Below are 15533 nucleotides of genomic sequence, written 5' to 3'. Positions count from 1 at the left end.
TTATTTGGTATACGATAAAGCAATTTGATGTGCCAGCATTAAAATACAACAGTGGTGCAAATTACTAGGTACTCCTTTAAATTATTACATAATGGTGTAAACCAAAACAATAGCTTTACCCTCAAGCAACTTCCATGAATACGATTTATTTAGCTTTTTTACACATTTCAGCAGTTTCTTCAAAACAGAAAGTCAAAGATGTATTACTATTTTCAGTGAATGTTACCACATTGGATAACTAAATCCCCAAGTTAGATTTTTATTATTCAATCAGATAGTAATGAAATTTTGAGTGATAGTGTTTAATAAATTCAATCTTAAAGTGAACTGGAGGATAAATTATCTTATTTTACATTTTTATCAATTTACCTGCTCTTTTTAAGAAAAAGCAGTGCCTACGCAGAGATTCCAGAGGGAAAAAAATTCTAAACCATCCAATGCTTGTTATCCTACACTGTGAACTGAAAACACAGGTAGATATTTCTTAAAAGAATAAAGATGACTACTTCTACCTTTAGATATTCTAATGCAATAAATCTAGGCATCAGTTTTTTGGGAGTTTTTGGTTTTTATTTTAAAGAGTCTTGCTTTGTCATCCATGCTGGCATGCAGCAGCACAATCATAGCTCACTGTAGCTTTGGACTCCTGGACTTAAGCCATCCTCTTGCCTTGGTCATCCAAGGCGCCAAAGTGCTGGGGTTGTAGGTGTGAGCCATTTTAAAATTAATACTAACTCTCAAGGTAATTCTAATATAAAGTCAAAATTGAGAACCCCTGGACTGCTGAATATAATTTAATTTATTTAACTCAAATTGATTCATCAGATAAGAAGATAGCTATCAGATGCCTGCTCAACAGTTACGGTTGTGGTAAAGTTGTCATTTTCTAAATTAAACATAGGATTTTTCATGTGCTTCCATCACTTTAAAAAAATAATTTTCTTAGTATTACCAATGATGTCCTTCTTGCCAACTGTACTACAGCTCACTAATTCATATCATAGGATATTTGTGCTTTTCTGATTCTCTAACTTGCTACACAATCTCTCTTTACCTTTCTGGGTTTTTTGGCCAGTCTTACTTTTGCTGATTCTACTACAGCAGACATATTCAAAGGCATCAGTTCGCAACTCTCTATATTTGAATTTCCCTCCTGCCTTGACAGAATGACCTGTTTGCTAATGACTTCTAATCTTTTTGAAGTTCCTTTCTCAATTTTTCAAAGGCCTATTTAATTATCTACCAAAGTTTCCATTGTCATATAATCTATCTTCTCAAATTCAACCTAATCACTTTGATGCTTTTGTGACTTCATTTTCATCCATCTCCAATACATCTTGAATACCAGAGGAGGACTAAACTTTCTAAAACAGTTTTTATTACTGCTCAAATCTCCACTTATTCTGGATTTTCTACTGCATCAATTTTATTTTTCACTAGTCACTAACATGCATCTATCACTGAAGTTCCGTTGTCTGTTCGCTGTTCTGCAATTTGCTGAACATACTGACTCCACACATTTGTGTTTTCTCCATGTCTCCATGTTTTCCTTTCCTTCCCCTTTAGCTATCAAAGCCCTATCTAATATTCAAGATTTAGCTTAAGTCCCAATTATTCCAAAAGATAATCACTCATTTTTTCCATGTTATTCTAATTTATCTTTTTAAATAACTTGAAGTATTTCATTTGGACAATTTTTTATTTAATTAAAAATTACCTTAACATATTATGAATTAATAGCTTCACATACCTTTAGTCATCTATAGAAAAAGATTATATATTTGATAAAAATGGAGAAAAAACATACTTATTTTAATATACCTATTTAATATATTTTCAATAAATATGTCCTAGTTGTTTGATTGACAATACCACCTTATATTTGTTGTCAAAGGACTGATCATTTTCTATGAAAAAATATCCTCTTTCCAATCTTTAAAAGGCTTTTGGAAATATTGTAGCATATGTTTATTAAAATGTGAGTTTTTAAATGTGCGGTGGAAATGAGGAAAAGAGGTGGCATGACTTAAGCTTAACTGCTTTTTTGTATTATGACATGTAACACAGATTATAGGGTAATGAACAAGCAGCTTGTGAATACATTATTAGAAAATAAAAATAAGAAAAATCCCATTTTTTAACATTTCACTATCATTTTGTGTCAAAATAAAATTTTGTTAAATATTTTATATGAATTTAAATGATAGTTCACACTCACATCATACTATAGGTCCAGAACTATTCTACATACTTCACGTGTGTCACCCCATTTAGTTCTCACAACCATTTTAGGAGTGACTACTATTATTTTACGCCTCCTACAGGTGAGAAAACTGAGTCTTGGAGAGGTTAAGAAATATGTCCAAAGTCATATTGCTAGTTAATGGGAATCTATATTTAAACTCAGGCAGTCTGATTCGAGAAATTCTACTTTTAACCCGGAGCTCTATAGCTGCTCAAAAAGTTTGACAAGGCAGAAACTATATCATTAACTACAATTCAAAACATTTTCCCAAACATTTTACCTTAAAATGCAGAGCATGTGTATAATTTCACCACTTTCACCTAATTAATCCCAGTTCTTATTATTTTAATTGTCAAGTTATTTCTGTCTGCTTGAAAGTGTCATTTAAACCACCATTTCTGGACATCTGCAAGTGGAAAACCTTTCTAATTTAAAATGTAAGGATAATGAGAGAGCTTCTGCATGGTACGTGTATTTAATGTTCTTTAATTGTAAATATTTAAAAATTTTTTAAATTAAGAAAAAAAGTACAATCTTTCATTTCTTTTGATATTTTTATATTTCAGAATTTCCCATAGCTAAGTGGTGCCAAGACAATTAACTGAAGTTAGTATTCATTCAATCATCTCCTTTCATTTCACAATGCCATTGATGCAACTGGACAGATTTATCACTCATACTTATTTTAATTTGCATAGCAACTTGCATCATTTTAAGAATATGAATGTTCTTTAAAAGTTTAATTACATGAATAGTGTGAGTAAGCATGTTTTCTTATGGCTTCTGATTTTATATAGCCCATAATATAGCCTAAAGATACAAATAAGTGGACTCTGACTAAAATTCACCTCCACATTACCTCTTTCAGCTGCTTACATTGTCACTTTTCTCAGATTTTTAAAAATTAGATTTAAATATTTATTTCAACTTACAATATCAAGTGCTTTGGATCTTTTTCTGAACTCAAACATCATTGGTATCAACGCTGTGTTGTTATTTTTATACTAAAACACTTCATATTCTACAAAGGGTTTTGTCTTAACTAATTTAGCTTCCCAGTAAAATATTGAATCCTTGAGGGTTGAAAATATATTTTATTCACTATTTTGCCTTCTTAGTCTAGCATAGTGCTGCCATGGAGGAACTGTGGAATGAGTGGATAATATGAATGAATAAAAGTGTGGATTTGAAGAATAGGAAAGAAAACACAACCATTTATGGCAGGTTCACAGTTTCCTCATATTTCCACAATAATATTCTAGAGGAGCCTACTAAAAAATTTGGAAAGAATACTAGTTCATTAATTTTAACATAGTAAAAATATAAAACCTTTTATATTTAATTTTTTTTTTAAATCCATAGTTTCTTTTCTTGGTGAAATCAATTTTTGAAAAAGAACAAGGGGTAGATAGGGGCAATTTAGAGTTCAGGTGTAAAAACCGAAAAAAAAAAAAATCTGAATCAGCCGTTTAAACAACCAAACTCTGCCCATGAACACTATTGGAGCTTCCCGAATCTCTTGTTAATTCATTTCTTATTTAAAATCTAAAGGTGCCATTATGAGACCTTCAAATACACACATACTTTGGCAGTTTGGGTATTCGATGTCCTCTGTGCTTACACTGACTTTGGGCCGTGCCTATCATAGAATTGATCATTTTTTCAAAGAACACAAGCTTTATTTATTTATTTTTTTTATTTTAAAGATGAATGTCAGATAAAAACTGTCTTTCTTTTTAATTATTTTGTCCTAGGTTGAATAAATAATGTTAAAGAGATGAATATGTGAATGTGTACTTGAAATAGATATATAATAATGATACAAATTAAAACAATATAACTCTACTGCAAACAACCATGAAAGAATATATTTTTGAAATGAGTTATTAAATACTTTAGAAACAAATTATAGTAAAATGAAATTCAAAATATTGTTGGTTTGCTATTTTATAATGATAGTAAATTTGCAAAAAATATTTTGAAGTGAGAATTACTTATCTTCAAAAAATGAAAAAGCAAGAGTACTTACAAATATTTTTATAGAAAATACAATGAATAAATGCAAAACTTATTTTAAAATTATGGAGCAAATTAACATTTTTGCCTCATATTAACTTTTTGCCTGTCTCAAAGCAAATATTTCTTAAATGAGATATTTTTATTAGAATTTTTTTCCCTAGATATACAGCCATGTCTAAATTCCCTTTTTGTTCACCTTCATAACCCATGTACAGGAAAAGTGAAAATAATATATATTTCCACTAAGGCAATATACCAACAGGGATATAGAGTTACATACATCTTACAATGCCTTGATAAATCCTAGATCTCTTAGCACAAATAGCCTGAATTTTCCTGAATATTTGGAAGTCTGAACCATGCAACATGTCAAATAACACAAGTGTAGAAAAAATGAGAAGAGGGTAAGCCATTCTAATATGTTCTAATTCTACTTAGAATTCAGAAATAAATATATTGGCCACACGAAATATTAGAAAAAGTGTAGTAAACATAGTTTTTAATTTTGCTAGCATTTAACTTTTATTTCATGATGACCTGAAGAATTTGGTATGTAAGAGTCATCTCACCTGGCAATTTCTTAAATTTATACTTGTTATTATAGAAAATATGTCTTTCTCTCAAAAATGTGTTGAATAATTTATATATGTCATATTGTAGCATTGCTTATTTTCCTTAAAAACTGACAGTATCAATCTTGAAAATGTTTTTAGCCCCCAAAATACATGAAGAAGTATTAATTATACAACCAAACCCTTTGAAATTAGCTGTTTAGTGCTTTTTAAACAGGTAACCCAACCGGATTAACGATTTCCTAGTGATATCTCTTCTGGTTTTGGATTCGTATTCTCAAGTCTAACTGATAAAATGTAAAAATCACATTTGAAAATTATGACACCATTAAATATTTTATAACATAAGACTCCAAGTTTGTTTCTTGACATAACTGACATAACTGCTCAATTTTTGTCAATTACTGTTTATATGCACAAGTCAATAAACACTTAGGCAAAGTCCTTTTTGATATAGCTATAATAAATGATTTTTGTTAAAGAAATAATTATAAATTTATTTCATGAGGTGATTTGGAACTGAAGAAAAATAAAATTAAAAAATATGCTCTTGTTGAAGAATGAACAGTAACAATATGTATGAAATTTGAAATAACTACTCATATATTAGCAATGTTATTTTGGAAGTCAGGTATTGTGTCATAAATGGCTTGTTTCAAGGTTTCTAATATGCAACAGTATTGTTGACAATTTCCAGCAACTGCTATTAAATTTTACTACAAAAATATATAGCTCTACTAAAAAAAAGTCATGTTTGGTTATGGTAAGTTAAATGAACGTTCTAATTCAGTGATTCTTAATCTGAGATTTTGGGATGAACTTCAGAGGTTACATGAAGCCCTGATTTTGTAAGTAAAATTGTGTACTTCAGGCCATTTTATAAGATTTTCAAAAAGTGAATAGCAATAATTAATCAATCATTTTATAAAATATTTGATTTCATAGGTTTATGTAAATTAGCTCAAATTAAGAATGTTTTCTCTTAAATAAAAATTGCTATTTTAAAAGTAATCTTTCTTAGAAAAACACTTACGTTGAAATTAAGATATAGTCAATCAAGAATTCCTACAAGAAACCGCCAATTTTAGAAATCTTACTCACTTTCGCCTCACCTTCTAGAACTAAACTTGAGTGTCCTCAAGATTTAAGATTAAAAGAATATTTTTACATCTTGAACTATAAAAGAAACTTTATCAAAAATAATCTGAGGCTGGGAGTTTGCCATGTTAATCCATTAACTCAATACACATTTAAATATAAAATATTGAATAATCATCATGCATGTTATACAGATATTAATGCAGTTAATTTGGTAAATACACAAATATCTTGTAAAACACATACAAACAACACAGACACCACAAACTTCAATCTTGCACTAGAGAAAGTAACAAAAAAGAAGTACACTCACAGATAGAAAACTTGTTGCTGTTGTCTTTCCCTGGAAACAATTTAAATCCTCTAGATTTAAAATCTATGGCCTTTTTCACTAGTTAAGAAAACAAACAAAAACATGTATCAGGAAATACAATTTTAAAATGAAATTCAAGTTAACAAATTTTGTTAGCACGGAATTATGCAAGATAAAGAAACCATTTTCTTAAGCCTGATATAGTACCCAGAAGAATTTTTTTAAGCAATATAATCACTTAGTAGTAAAACACTAAGCAGTGTAAAAGGATTTTAAAAATTCCACAGGGAAAATCCTGCATATACATATTTTTCAAACTGTGTTTTTTTAAACTGTCCAAATTTTTATATAAAAGTGAAATCTCAGCAGTTTATCATAAACCACTTGAATTCATCAACTTTTATGGAATAAATTAAACTAGCAAAGTAAAAATGCTGGAATATTAGAATAGTGGGAAGGATTTAATAGGTTTGTTCTTTAAAATAAATTTCCTAAAAATTTAGCCTATTTGAAATGTTAAGACACATTTAAGAATATGACTTAATTAGAAAAATTTAAAACATATTTTAATATTTCTGTCAATCATTTCCATTCATTATCATTGCTTTTGACACTATGTATGAAAGTGAACTACAGTTATTTGGAGCCCATCAAAAATATCTCACTACTATCTTTAGATATAGTAGTTGTACATATTTATGGGATACATAGGATATTTTGATATAAGCATACAATGTGTAATGATCTAATCTGAGTAATTGGTATATTCATCACTGCAAATATCTATTATTTCTTTGTGTTGAAAACATTCCAAATCTTCTAGCTATTTTGAAATATAAGATACTGTTAAATATAGTTGCCCTATTGTGCTATCAAATGCTAGAATTTGTCTTCTTATCCTTCTATCTTACTGTAATTTTGTCCCCATTGACCAATCACTCCTCATCACCCTTCCCTACCTCAATTATTGTCTTTTACAAAACTTAGTGTAAACAAGAAATATAATTAACTTGCTCAGTTACAGTGTGGAACTCTTTACATATTACTTTTTACTAGGTTTCCTTAAATGTTATGCAATTAGGTTTTCTTCATGTTATAAATTTTTAAAAAAGCAAAAAAGATTTTAGTTAGATGGTTTAAAATTACTGCTTCACTATTTCTGAATGTCATTCTACGCAATTAGTTCAAATCATGGATATTTATTGGTTTATGAAACATTTTAAGGTAATTTTTTCTTGTTAATAACTTCAAAAGTAGGATAGTAGAGAAAGGGCCTGGTGGTTTATGTGAATATAAGATATGAACTATCTATACACACAGAATATATTTTTAAAAAGAGGTATATTATCTTTGGAGCAGGATTTGTAAGACTGATTCTTAGTAAACATTAGTTGTGGGATTTTGGACAATAATCTGCCTTTTTACCTGCTTTATTCTCTTAAATAAGCAGCTAAGACTAGATGGCCTCTCTCTTTATAGTTCTAAGATTCTTCAATTGTGAATCCTTATTTATGGTGAAAAAATTACTACATCCCTCCTAAGTGACGCTTTTTGTTGTGATTCTCTTCTACCCCCAGCCCCACCCCCATGGTAACCTAAAGTTTAATTCTTCTGAAGTGTTCAGCTGCTCTAAATTTAGTTTTGTCACATGTGAATTTTCTGCTGTCTTAAAATACTTTTTAACAAAATTTGCATTTTGTATTTTCTGGCATAATTCTAGATTTTTCTGTTGGAAACATGAATTATAAGTAGGAATCTACCTCTACTTTTCTCTGCATTATAAGATTTGACTTCGTAAGTGTTACAAATAGATCTGAAGATTTCATGGTGATTTTAACAAGTCTGGATTTCAAAAAGAATAAAGAAAACTAAATGAAAAGATTATCAGACCAAAGGAGAAAACGGCAAAAGAATAAAATCCTACAGATCAAAGAGTTCAAAGTTGTAAATAATAAGTTACTAATACTGGGGGGAAGTGACAGTGTGTGTAGAAGGGGACAGATTAACATGCCTACCTACAAGTACCTCGATTTAATTATTTGGTTGGGTAAGGTTTTTCCTGCTTCTAAAAGCACCTTAGTTTTCTCTTTTATAAGCATCTATATGTCAATTTATCTTGAATAATGATAAATCTATTTTTCTTAAATAAAAACTATAATAATTGTAATACAGATGCAGAAGATGAAAGTTGAGGAGAATATCCATCTTTGGACATGACAAAGTGTGAATTAATAACATAAAATTTAAATTCACAAAAACTATAAAATATGTTAAACAGAAAACAAATACTTTAGCTGTTTATATTTTTAATAGAAAGAATAATATATATCTCCTAATGAATAAATTAAAAGGATAAATCATGTATTAGTTATTTAATATTACAATATATGCCATAAAAATATAGCTTTCACCATCCATAAAAGATACATGGCATAAGTCTTGACTTGTCATCAAGTAATGAGTGCTTATGATGATCATATTTAACTTAGAAAATTAACCTGACTTTTTAACCTGATGCATTTCAGTAATAAGCATGTAAAATTTATTATAGAGTTAATGTTAAAATAAATAATGGTATTTTACATAGGTTAAGGAAAACGTTTAGACAGTGTGTCGTGTGGCAATTGCCTCCACTGTACGGTAAGCTCCTCAAAAAGGCAGAGAAAATATTTTGCTCTTGTCATATTTTTGTTTGATTGATTGTTTGAGAATGAGTATAGCTCGGTCGCCCAGGCTGGAGTGCAGTGGCGCGATCTCGGCTCACTGGAACCTCCATCCCCCGGATTCAGGCAGTTCCCCTGCTTCAGCCCCCCGAGTAGCTGGTATTACAGGCATGTGCCACACCCGGCTAATTTTCGTACTTTTAGTAGAGACGGGATTTCGCCATGTTGGCCAGGCTGGTCTGAAACTCCTGTCAGGTGAACCGCCTGCCTTGGCCTCCCAAAGTGCTGGAAAACGGCATGAGCCGCCGCGCCGGGTCCTGTTTTTTGTTTGTTTGTTTTTTGAGAAGGAGTCTCGCTCTGTTGCCCAGGCTGGAGTGCAGTGGCATGATATCGGCTCACTGCAACCTCCGCCTCCCAGGTTCAAGCAATTCTCCTGCTACAGGCACAAGTAGTTGGGGTTACAGGCACGCACCACCGTGCCCAGATAATTTTTGTATTTTAGTAGAGACAGGGTTTCACCATGTTGGCCACGCTGGTCTCGAACTCTTGACTTCAAATGATCCACCTGCCTCAGCCTCCCAAAGTGCATGTCATATTTGTATGAGTGCATGAATGAATATATACGATATTGTTAATTCTGAGTCTTTTAACTAAAGGTATTTTGTTGGGAGAATTCCCTTTATTGATCATGAACTACGATGGGAGGAAAGGAGAAAGTAATTTTAAAAAATGAACGCCCAAGATGAAGCATTTTCATTTGCAAATCTCAAGATGAAATACAGAAAAACTATGTATGCTGTAATAATTTTAGAAAGCATTAAATGCAAGATTGATAAGCATATGCACAATTCATTTTCTTTTCTTTCATATGCTAAACAATTTTCAATCATTTTTAAAAATTTTCATTACATTTTCGGTTTGACTTTTTTGCTTAGTGTAATAGAAATATTTTACAATACAGGAAAGGCCTGGCAGGGAAGAATATTAGGCCAGCAATCAAATCCCTCTTTATTTAGTTGTAAGCCCTGGACTCTAGCAAAACCACTTTGTTTTGTAACCTGTATTAGTTTCAAGTCATGTAGTGGATTATCACCGTGGCGTCTTCCAGGTTCAAGATCAATATAAATTCAAAATTGCATTTAAAAACTTACGAAAAGAAAATGATATTGATTGAGTCTTACTTAAACCTCATCTAATTTTCATGTTAATCAGCTAAAGTCATTATTTGAAAAGATTTAAATTAAAATGTCTACTATAAAAATTAACCATATATTCACATATATAAATCATAGCTGGATTTTGTTTCCAATACCAACTTCTATGGTGTAACAGGCATTTGTCATTATGTTTTATGTTACAAAAACTTTCTAAGTGTAACTTGAGAACATGTGGTATTGGTGGGATAAGACAGATTGGAAAGTAGTATATGTAGTGTTGGTATTGGCCTTTAATGTTAGGAAATTGATCATATTAAACAGATGTAGTAGAAGGAAATTTAAGTATCAGTTGGAGATTTGGAAAAGGTAACCTTTAATTGGTCCTTTTATCACTGAGCTTCTATAACTTAAAGTCATAAAACATTTCCTGGCTTGAAGTTCCTTTAAAAATTGAATCCCTCATTACATAATTTCAAAAGTTACATAGCTGAAATATATTATTCTATTTCCTTGCTATGCATATATAGTGAAAATATGTGATAATGCAGAACATTTATCTTTGAAAAAGAAGAAACAGACATGTTTAGTATTAGTTAGCAGAACATTGTTTTAATTAGCAATAATTTGCTTTCATGTTTGCATGGGGCTCTCACAGAAGACAGTGGCATTTATTAAATGCTTTCAGAACATTCTGAAGCCCTCCTCATTTTCCACTTAGATTATATTCTAATACAATAATGAAGGTAAAATGAATGGAATACTCTAACCTTGTATTTATTTTATTTTTCCAAACTTGCAGTATTTATTTTAACAATAAAGTATCTTGGAAGTGTCAGTAGCTGTACTATAAATCTATAATTCAATCATATCATAATTCTTTTAAAAAGGAAAATAATTTATTATGAACAAGTAAGTCACTAGTAGCTTATGTTTTTGTTTATTTTTGCTTCATTTTAACCTTTCTTTTCAAATGTACAATCATGCCTTTCTCCTCTTCTTTTGTACTGTGTTTGATGATACCTAGATGTGCGTTTCCCACTTTTTATTTTGAATTTATTAATTATAATCTTATCTTTCACTTTATAGTAAACTAATAAACTATACTACTAATAAAATAATTTCCTTTTAATGTTTTGGATATTGAAAATAACTAACATGTCTCTGTGTGTGTATTTGATTTTGAGAAAGTGACACATATCACTATTGACAGTACATTTATTTACATGAGTACTAAGACTAATCAGTCACTGACTAGGAAGTTAAAGTAATGTCAAAACACGGTGTGCTATTTTTGGCATTTCACTTACTGGATTAGGAGTTAGCAGACCTATGTTCCGAGTCTATAAGACATGGGACATGTTGACTAACTTTGCTATTCAGTTCTAAGAGATGTAATTCTTAGCTATTTAGGAGTAGAATTTGGGCGAGAAGAAAGAAAGACTAATGTCATCAGAATTAGCAGTTCTATTTCAGAGATTTAAATGTGTAGGGGAGTTATAAAATTATTTAACTGTATAAAGATGACTTTTTTGTTGTTGGTTTATAAGTAAATAGTGGCTCTATGTTATATGTCAACAAGTACAAAAATTTCACTTTCTTTTTCTACATCCTGTACTAGCTTAACAAAACACTTTTCAGAACATACTTATCACAGAGACTGCTAATGATGACTTCTTTGATGTAATCCTTAGACAAAGAAAAATCAAGAAACTATACTGCTGCTAGACTGAAAACTAAACAATACTCCTGCAGTATCTCCTTTAACATCTTTCATATAAGGTTTACTACTGTATTAATAATACAAACTTCTGAGAAAGTAATATGACTTATAAATGTTTCTGTAGCATAATTTTTAAAAAAGTAACTAGAGGTATCCTGCAACAATTAGATAAGGTTTCTGGGTCACATAGGAAGAAGATATAATAGAAAACTCAGTGGCATAATATTAAGTAGCTCATGAATCTTTGTGAAAAATATTTTATTTCAAAATATGTTAAAAATAAATGAAGATAAACTTTGTATAACGAAAAGCAATGGCTATAATTTGATGAGAAATGTAGTAGCACAACTAAGTATTTTAAAAAGCACACAAAAAAGAAAAATTAAAAAATAGTTCTTAAAGCACAGAAAAATTGATTGGTAGAGATAAACATACTAGGGATACACAAGATTTAAAATATTTTTAAATTCATAAATTATGGAATTGAACTAGTTAAGTTTATTAGGAAATAGTATATATTCATTTTTATATTTATTTAAAATCGTAATATACTCTCCATTTATAAAACCGTTAGAGATAAATAATATGGTTCAGAAAAGCCAATACATTTTTTTAAATCTTAAATTCCTAATTATGCCACAATGCTCATTTGTACATATCACTTACTCTTTCATGTATGATGTGTAAATATAAAATGTATGTGATGCTCAATTTTTAGGGTAAAGAAAATATATGATCATAATTTTACTATTGTGCTTAAATTAGATAATAAATTTAGAAATCAACATGTAGCAAGAATCTTTAATGTCAGTTATTTGTACTAACATTATTTACCATTCATAATATTAAGGTCTAGTCAGTCTCAGAAGCCATTCTGATTCATGATGCAATACACCAAAAATTTTTCAACTATTTTGTGTTTTTCACTACGTAGGGATGATACACAAAATAAATTATCTATGTTCTCTGAATTTCTAACTTAAATTTTACTTTTCTATTCAAAGTTAGAAACCTCTCCAAAACTTGGATCAAAATGGAAAATTTAGTAGAAATGTATAAAACCATATAAATACAATCATATTGATTATATGAATATTTATTTAACATATTTCAAGATTCTCCACTAACAAGATCATTTTCTATTTTGCAAAAGAAGATCCTGAAGCTACAAGGTCTCAGTGTTGAAATGAGGTTGACCTAGTTTCCAAATCTTTGGAATCTTATTTTTCAATCATTTTAGGCTAAGAAATAAGTGTAAATTTTTCACTTGGAAAACCAAACAGAGTGGTGAGTATGGAGGGGAGACATTGTGTTTTAATAAAACCAATTTGTTAATTTTCATAGGAATTAAGGATTGGATAAAGTTATTAATTCTTAGGAGACTGTGAACAGACTACATAGCTGGCTAAAAAATCATGTAACTAATCGTTGCATAAAGACTCTAAAACTTGTATATGGGCTTTCTTTCTTCCTAGAAATGGAACAAATTCAGGAAACCATAACACTTATGCAGATAACAGCAGATGCACCCGCAATGCTTGGCGTAACAGGTCTTACAGTTATGGTATGCTGTAAAATGTCAGGATTATATGAAAAATGTGGAATTTTTTATATTCTCTTTAGGGATTTTTATAATTGGCAAAATAAAAGTCACCATATGGGAAGAGTTACCATTGGTATAGTTCACAGATACTTTTAACACTTTAAAACTGTCTGCCCTTAATTTAATTGTTTTTAATCTTTATTTTCTGACAGCTTCAAATTAAGTTTTTAAATTGTTTTTGGTTGTAGAGTTAATATCCACTAATTTATGCACTTTCTTGGGACTTTTTTATTTGATATATTATGTTCTCTAGAATACAAGTGATTTTCTGTTTTGTTTTGTTTCTAATTTGTATTTTCATTTCAAAAGTTAATTTTATCATAGATAATTTGATTATAAATCGTAACCCGAAAAATGATAACATTAATATTTTCTTACTCATGGTAAAATATTATTACATTAAATATTTGTTTTGCGCTTAACGTAAGAAATCACTTATGTATACTATAATGCCTTCTAAAATTAGATTAATTAAGAAAGAAGCAACTTTTTGAAAAACAGCAAAGTTAATGACTTTCTTCAGACTATGGACAGTGGCATATATTCTTCCACTATGAATTTCATTAGTGCATTGAATGATTTTATAAATTTACGAAAAAATTACATAAAAAAAGAAGAAAATGAATTGCTTTAATAAATAACAACAGTCCGTCATCCCTGTGATTTCAGGTCATTGTATTTTACTAAAGTTCACTAGAAATATTAATCAGTGCCTAGATTCTGTTTAAAATAAACATAGATGGGTTCTGATGGTTGTATCTAATGCAGTGTTTTATCGCTAATTTCATGGCTATTCAAAATGCCAACACACTCATCATACCCATCTATATTTTATATTTGCCTTTCCAGGTCCATTCTCCCTATTCTCCTTGTTCTCTGCCCAGAAGTTTGATCTGAATGGCTACATCCTTGCTACATAAATTGTGGCATTGCATTAGAAGCATTGGCGTCACCTGGGAGCTTGTTAGAAAAGCAGAATATAGCGCACCATTGAGAACTACTGAATTAGAATCTGCAGTTTAACAAGATCCCCAGGTGATTCTTCTTAACATTTAAACTTTTGAAGCACTAGACTCTATCAACAGACTCCTTTAACCTCTGGGGGATTCCAGCAGGAGGATGAAGGGAGGGAAGAAAGTAAGATCAGAATTTTTATTCCACAGGATTCCTTGCCATTGCAATTATTGGAGTTTGTTAGGACTCCTAATTAAAGGGCATTTGTCCTTTCATGCCAGGCTGCAATAAGTGACTTTGTCCAACATCTCACTCTCTTTATCCCAACAAGTTGGGAATCATGACAGCCCAGCTACTGCTACTATAGGTTACAACATGGTTCCTTGTAGTTTCTTTACATTGACTCATTTGGAAATAATCCTTTGTAAGTAAAACTTCCTCAAATTAGGCAACATTCTATTGTTTCTAAATGTACTCTGATGAATACACCACTGGTACATGGAAATTATTAGAGATGTAATTGAAATCTACATCTCAGATACTGCATTCAACATCATCTCTTAATTTATGACCACCATTGTAGTTCAAAGGATAATATCTAGGTAGAATTACTGTTGGCTGTTGCTCATCATCCTACCATTGGTTGCTCAGTTTTTTCTTAGAAAATGTTTTGAAAATCTAGACAACACAACTGTGCTGTTTTCTAGCAATTATGTCTGTAAGAGACATAGAGATTCACAAATATAGAGTAGATAAACAGAAATTTAAATGAGTTGGCTGTATTGAAATTGAAGAGTAATTCTATTAAAAGTAAAACTGTCAAGAAAAAATATGGAGTTAATAGAAATCTGAGATGAGTTGAATGTTACACTTTACTTTTGTATAACTTATACATGAGAGCAATATGAATAGTGTTAAATCAAACTGTATATACTTGTATCCAGTATTCCATATCAATATTTCATTAAACTATGTATTCTTTTTTCCTAAGGAAATGAGCTACCTAAGACATTTAAAACTCTGTGCTAATCTTTTTTAAATAAATTTGTTCACATTTATCTTTAACTTACAGGATTTTTATACAGCCAGAGTATATTTTCTTCCTGCAAATGATCCAGAAAGGGGCAATATCACTTACTGGCTATGCATCTAAAGCATTAGGCACTCTATGTGTACTGTCTTATTGAAG

The 15533-nt window shown here is 30.3% G+C and overlaps 1 protein-coding gene and 1 long non-coding RNA gene across 7 annotated transcripts in view; one reads left to right on the top strand and one right to left on the bottom strand.

Annotated features, from left to right (window-relative positions):
* Positions 1-15533, bottom strand: part of LOC105475960 (CUB and Sushi multiple domains 3) — a 1218758-nt gene that overhangs the window by 695568 nt on the left and 507657 nt on the right. For 4 of the 6 annotated variants that reach the window (XM_011731490.2, XM_071067897.1, XM_011731491.3 and 1 more), the window contains one exon: positions 6248-6325. The exons of the other annotated variants lie outside the window; for them this stretch is intronic. In XM_011731490.2, coding sequence (XP_011729792.2) covers positions 6248-6325 — 78 coding nt within the window. The remainder of the gene's footprint in view (positions 1-6247; positions 6326-15533) is intronic. 6 annotated transcript variants of the gene reach the window in all.
* The window catches only part of LOC139355777 (uncharacterized), a 122835-nt gene that overhangs the window by 76907 nt on the left and 30395 nt on the right, over positions 1-15533 (top strand). The gene's annotated exons all lie outside the window — the stretch shown is intronic.

This window comes from Macaca nemestrina, chromosome 8 (assembly GCF_043159975.1).
Source record: "Macaca nemestrina isolate mMacNem1 chromosome 8, mMacNem.hap1, whole genome shotgun sequence".
NCBI lineage: Eukaryota > Metazoa > Chordata > Mammalia > Primates > Cercopithecidae > Macaca > Macaca nemestrina.
This window is presented reverse-complemented; position numbering and strand designations above follow the sequence as displayed.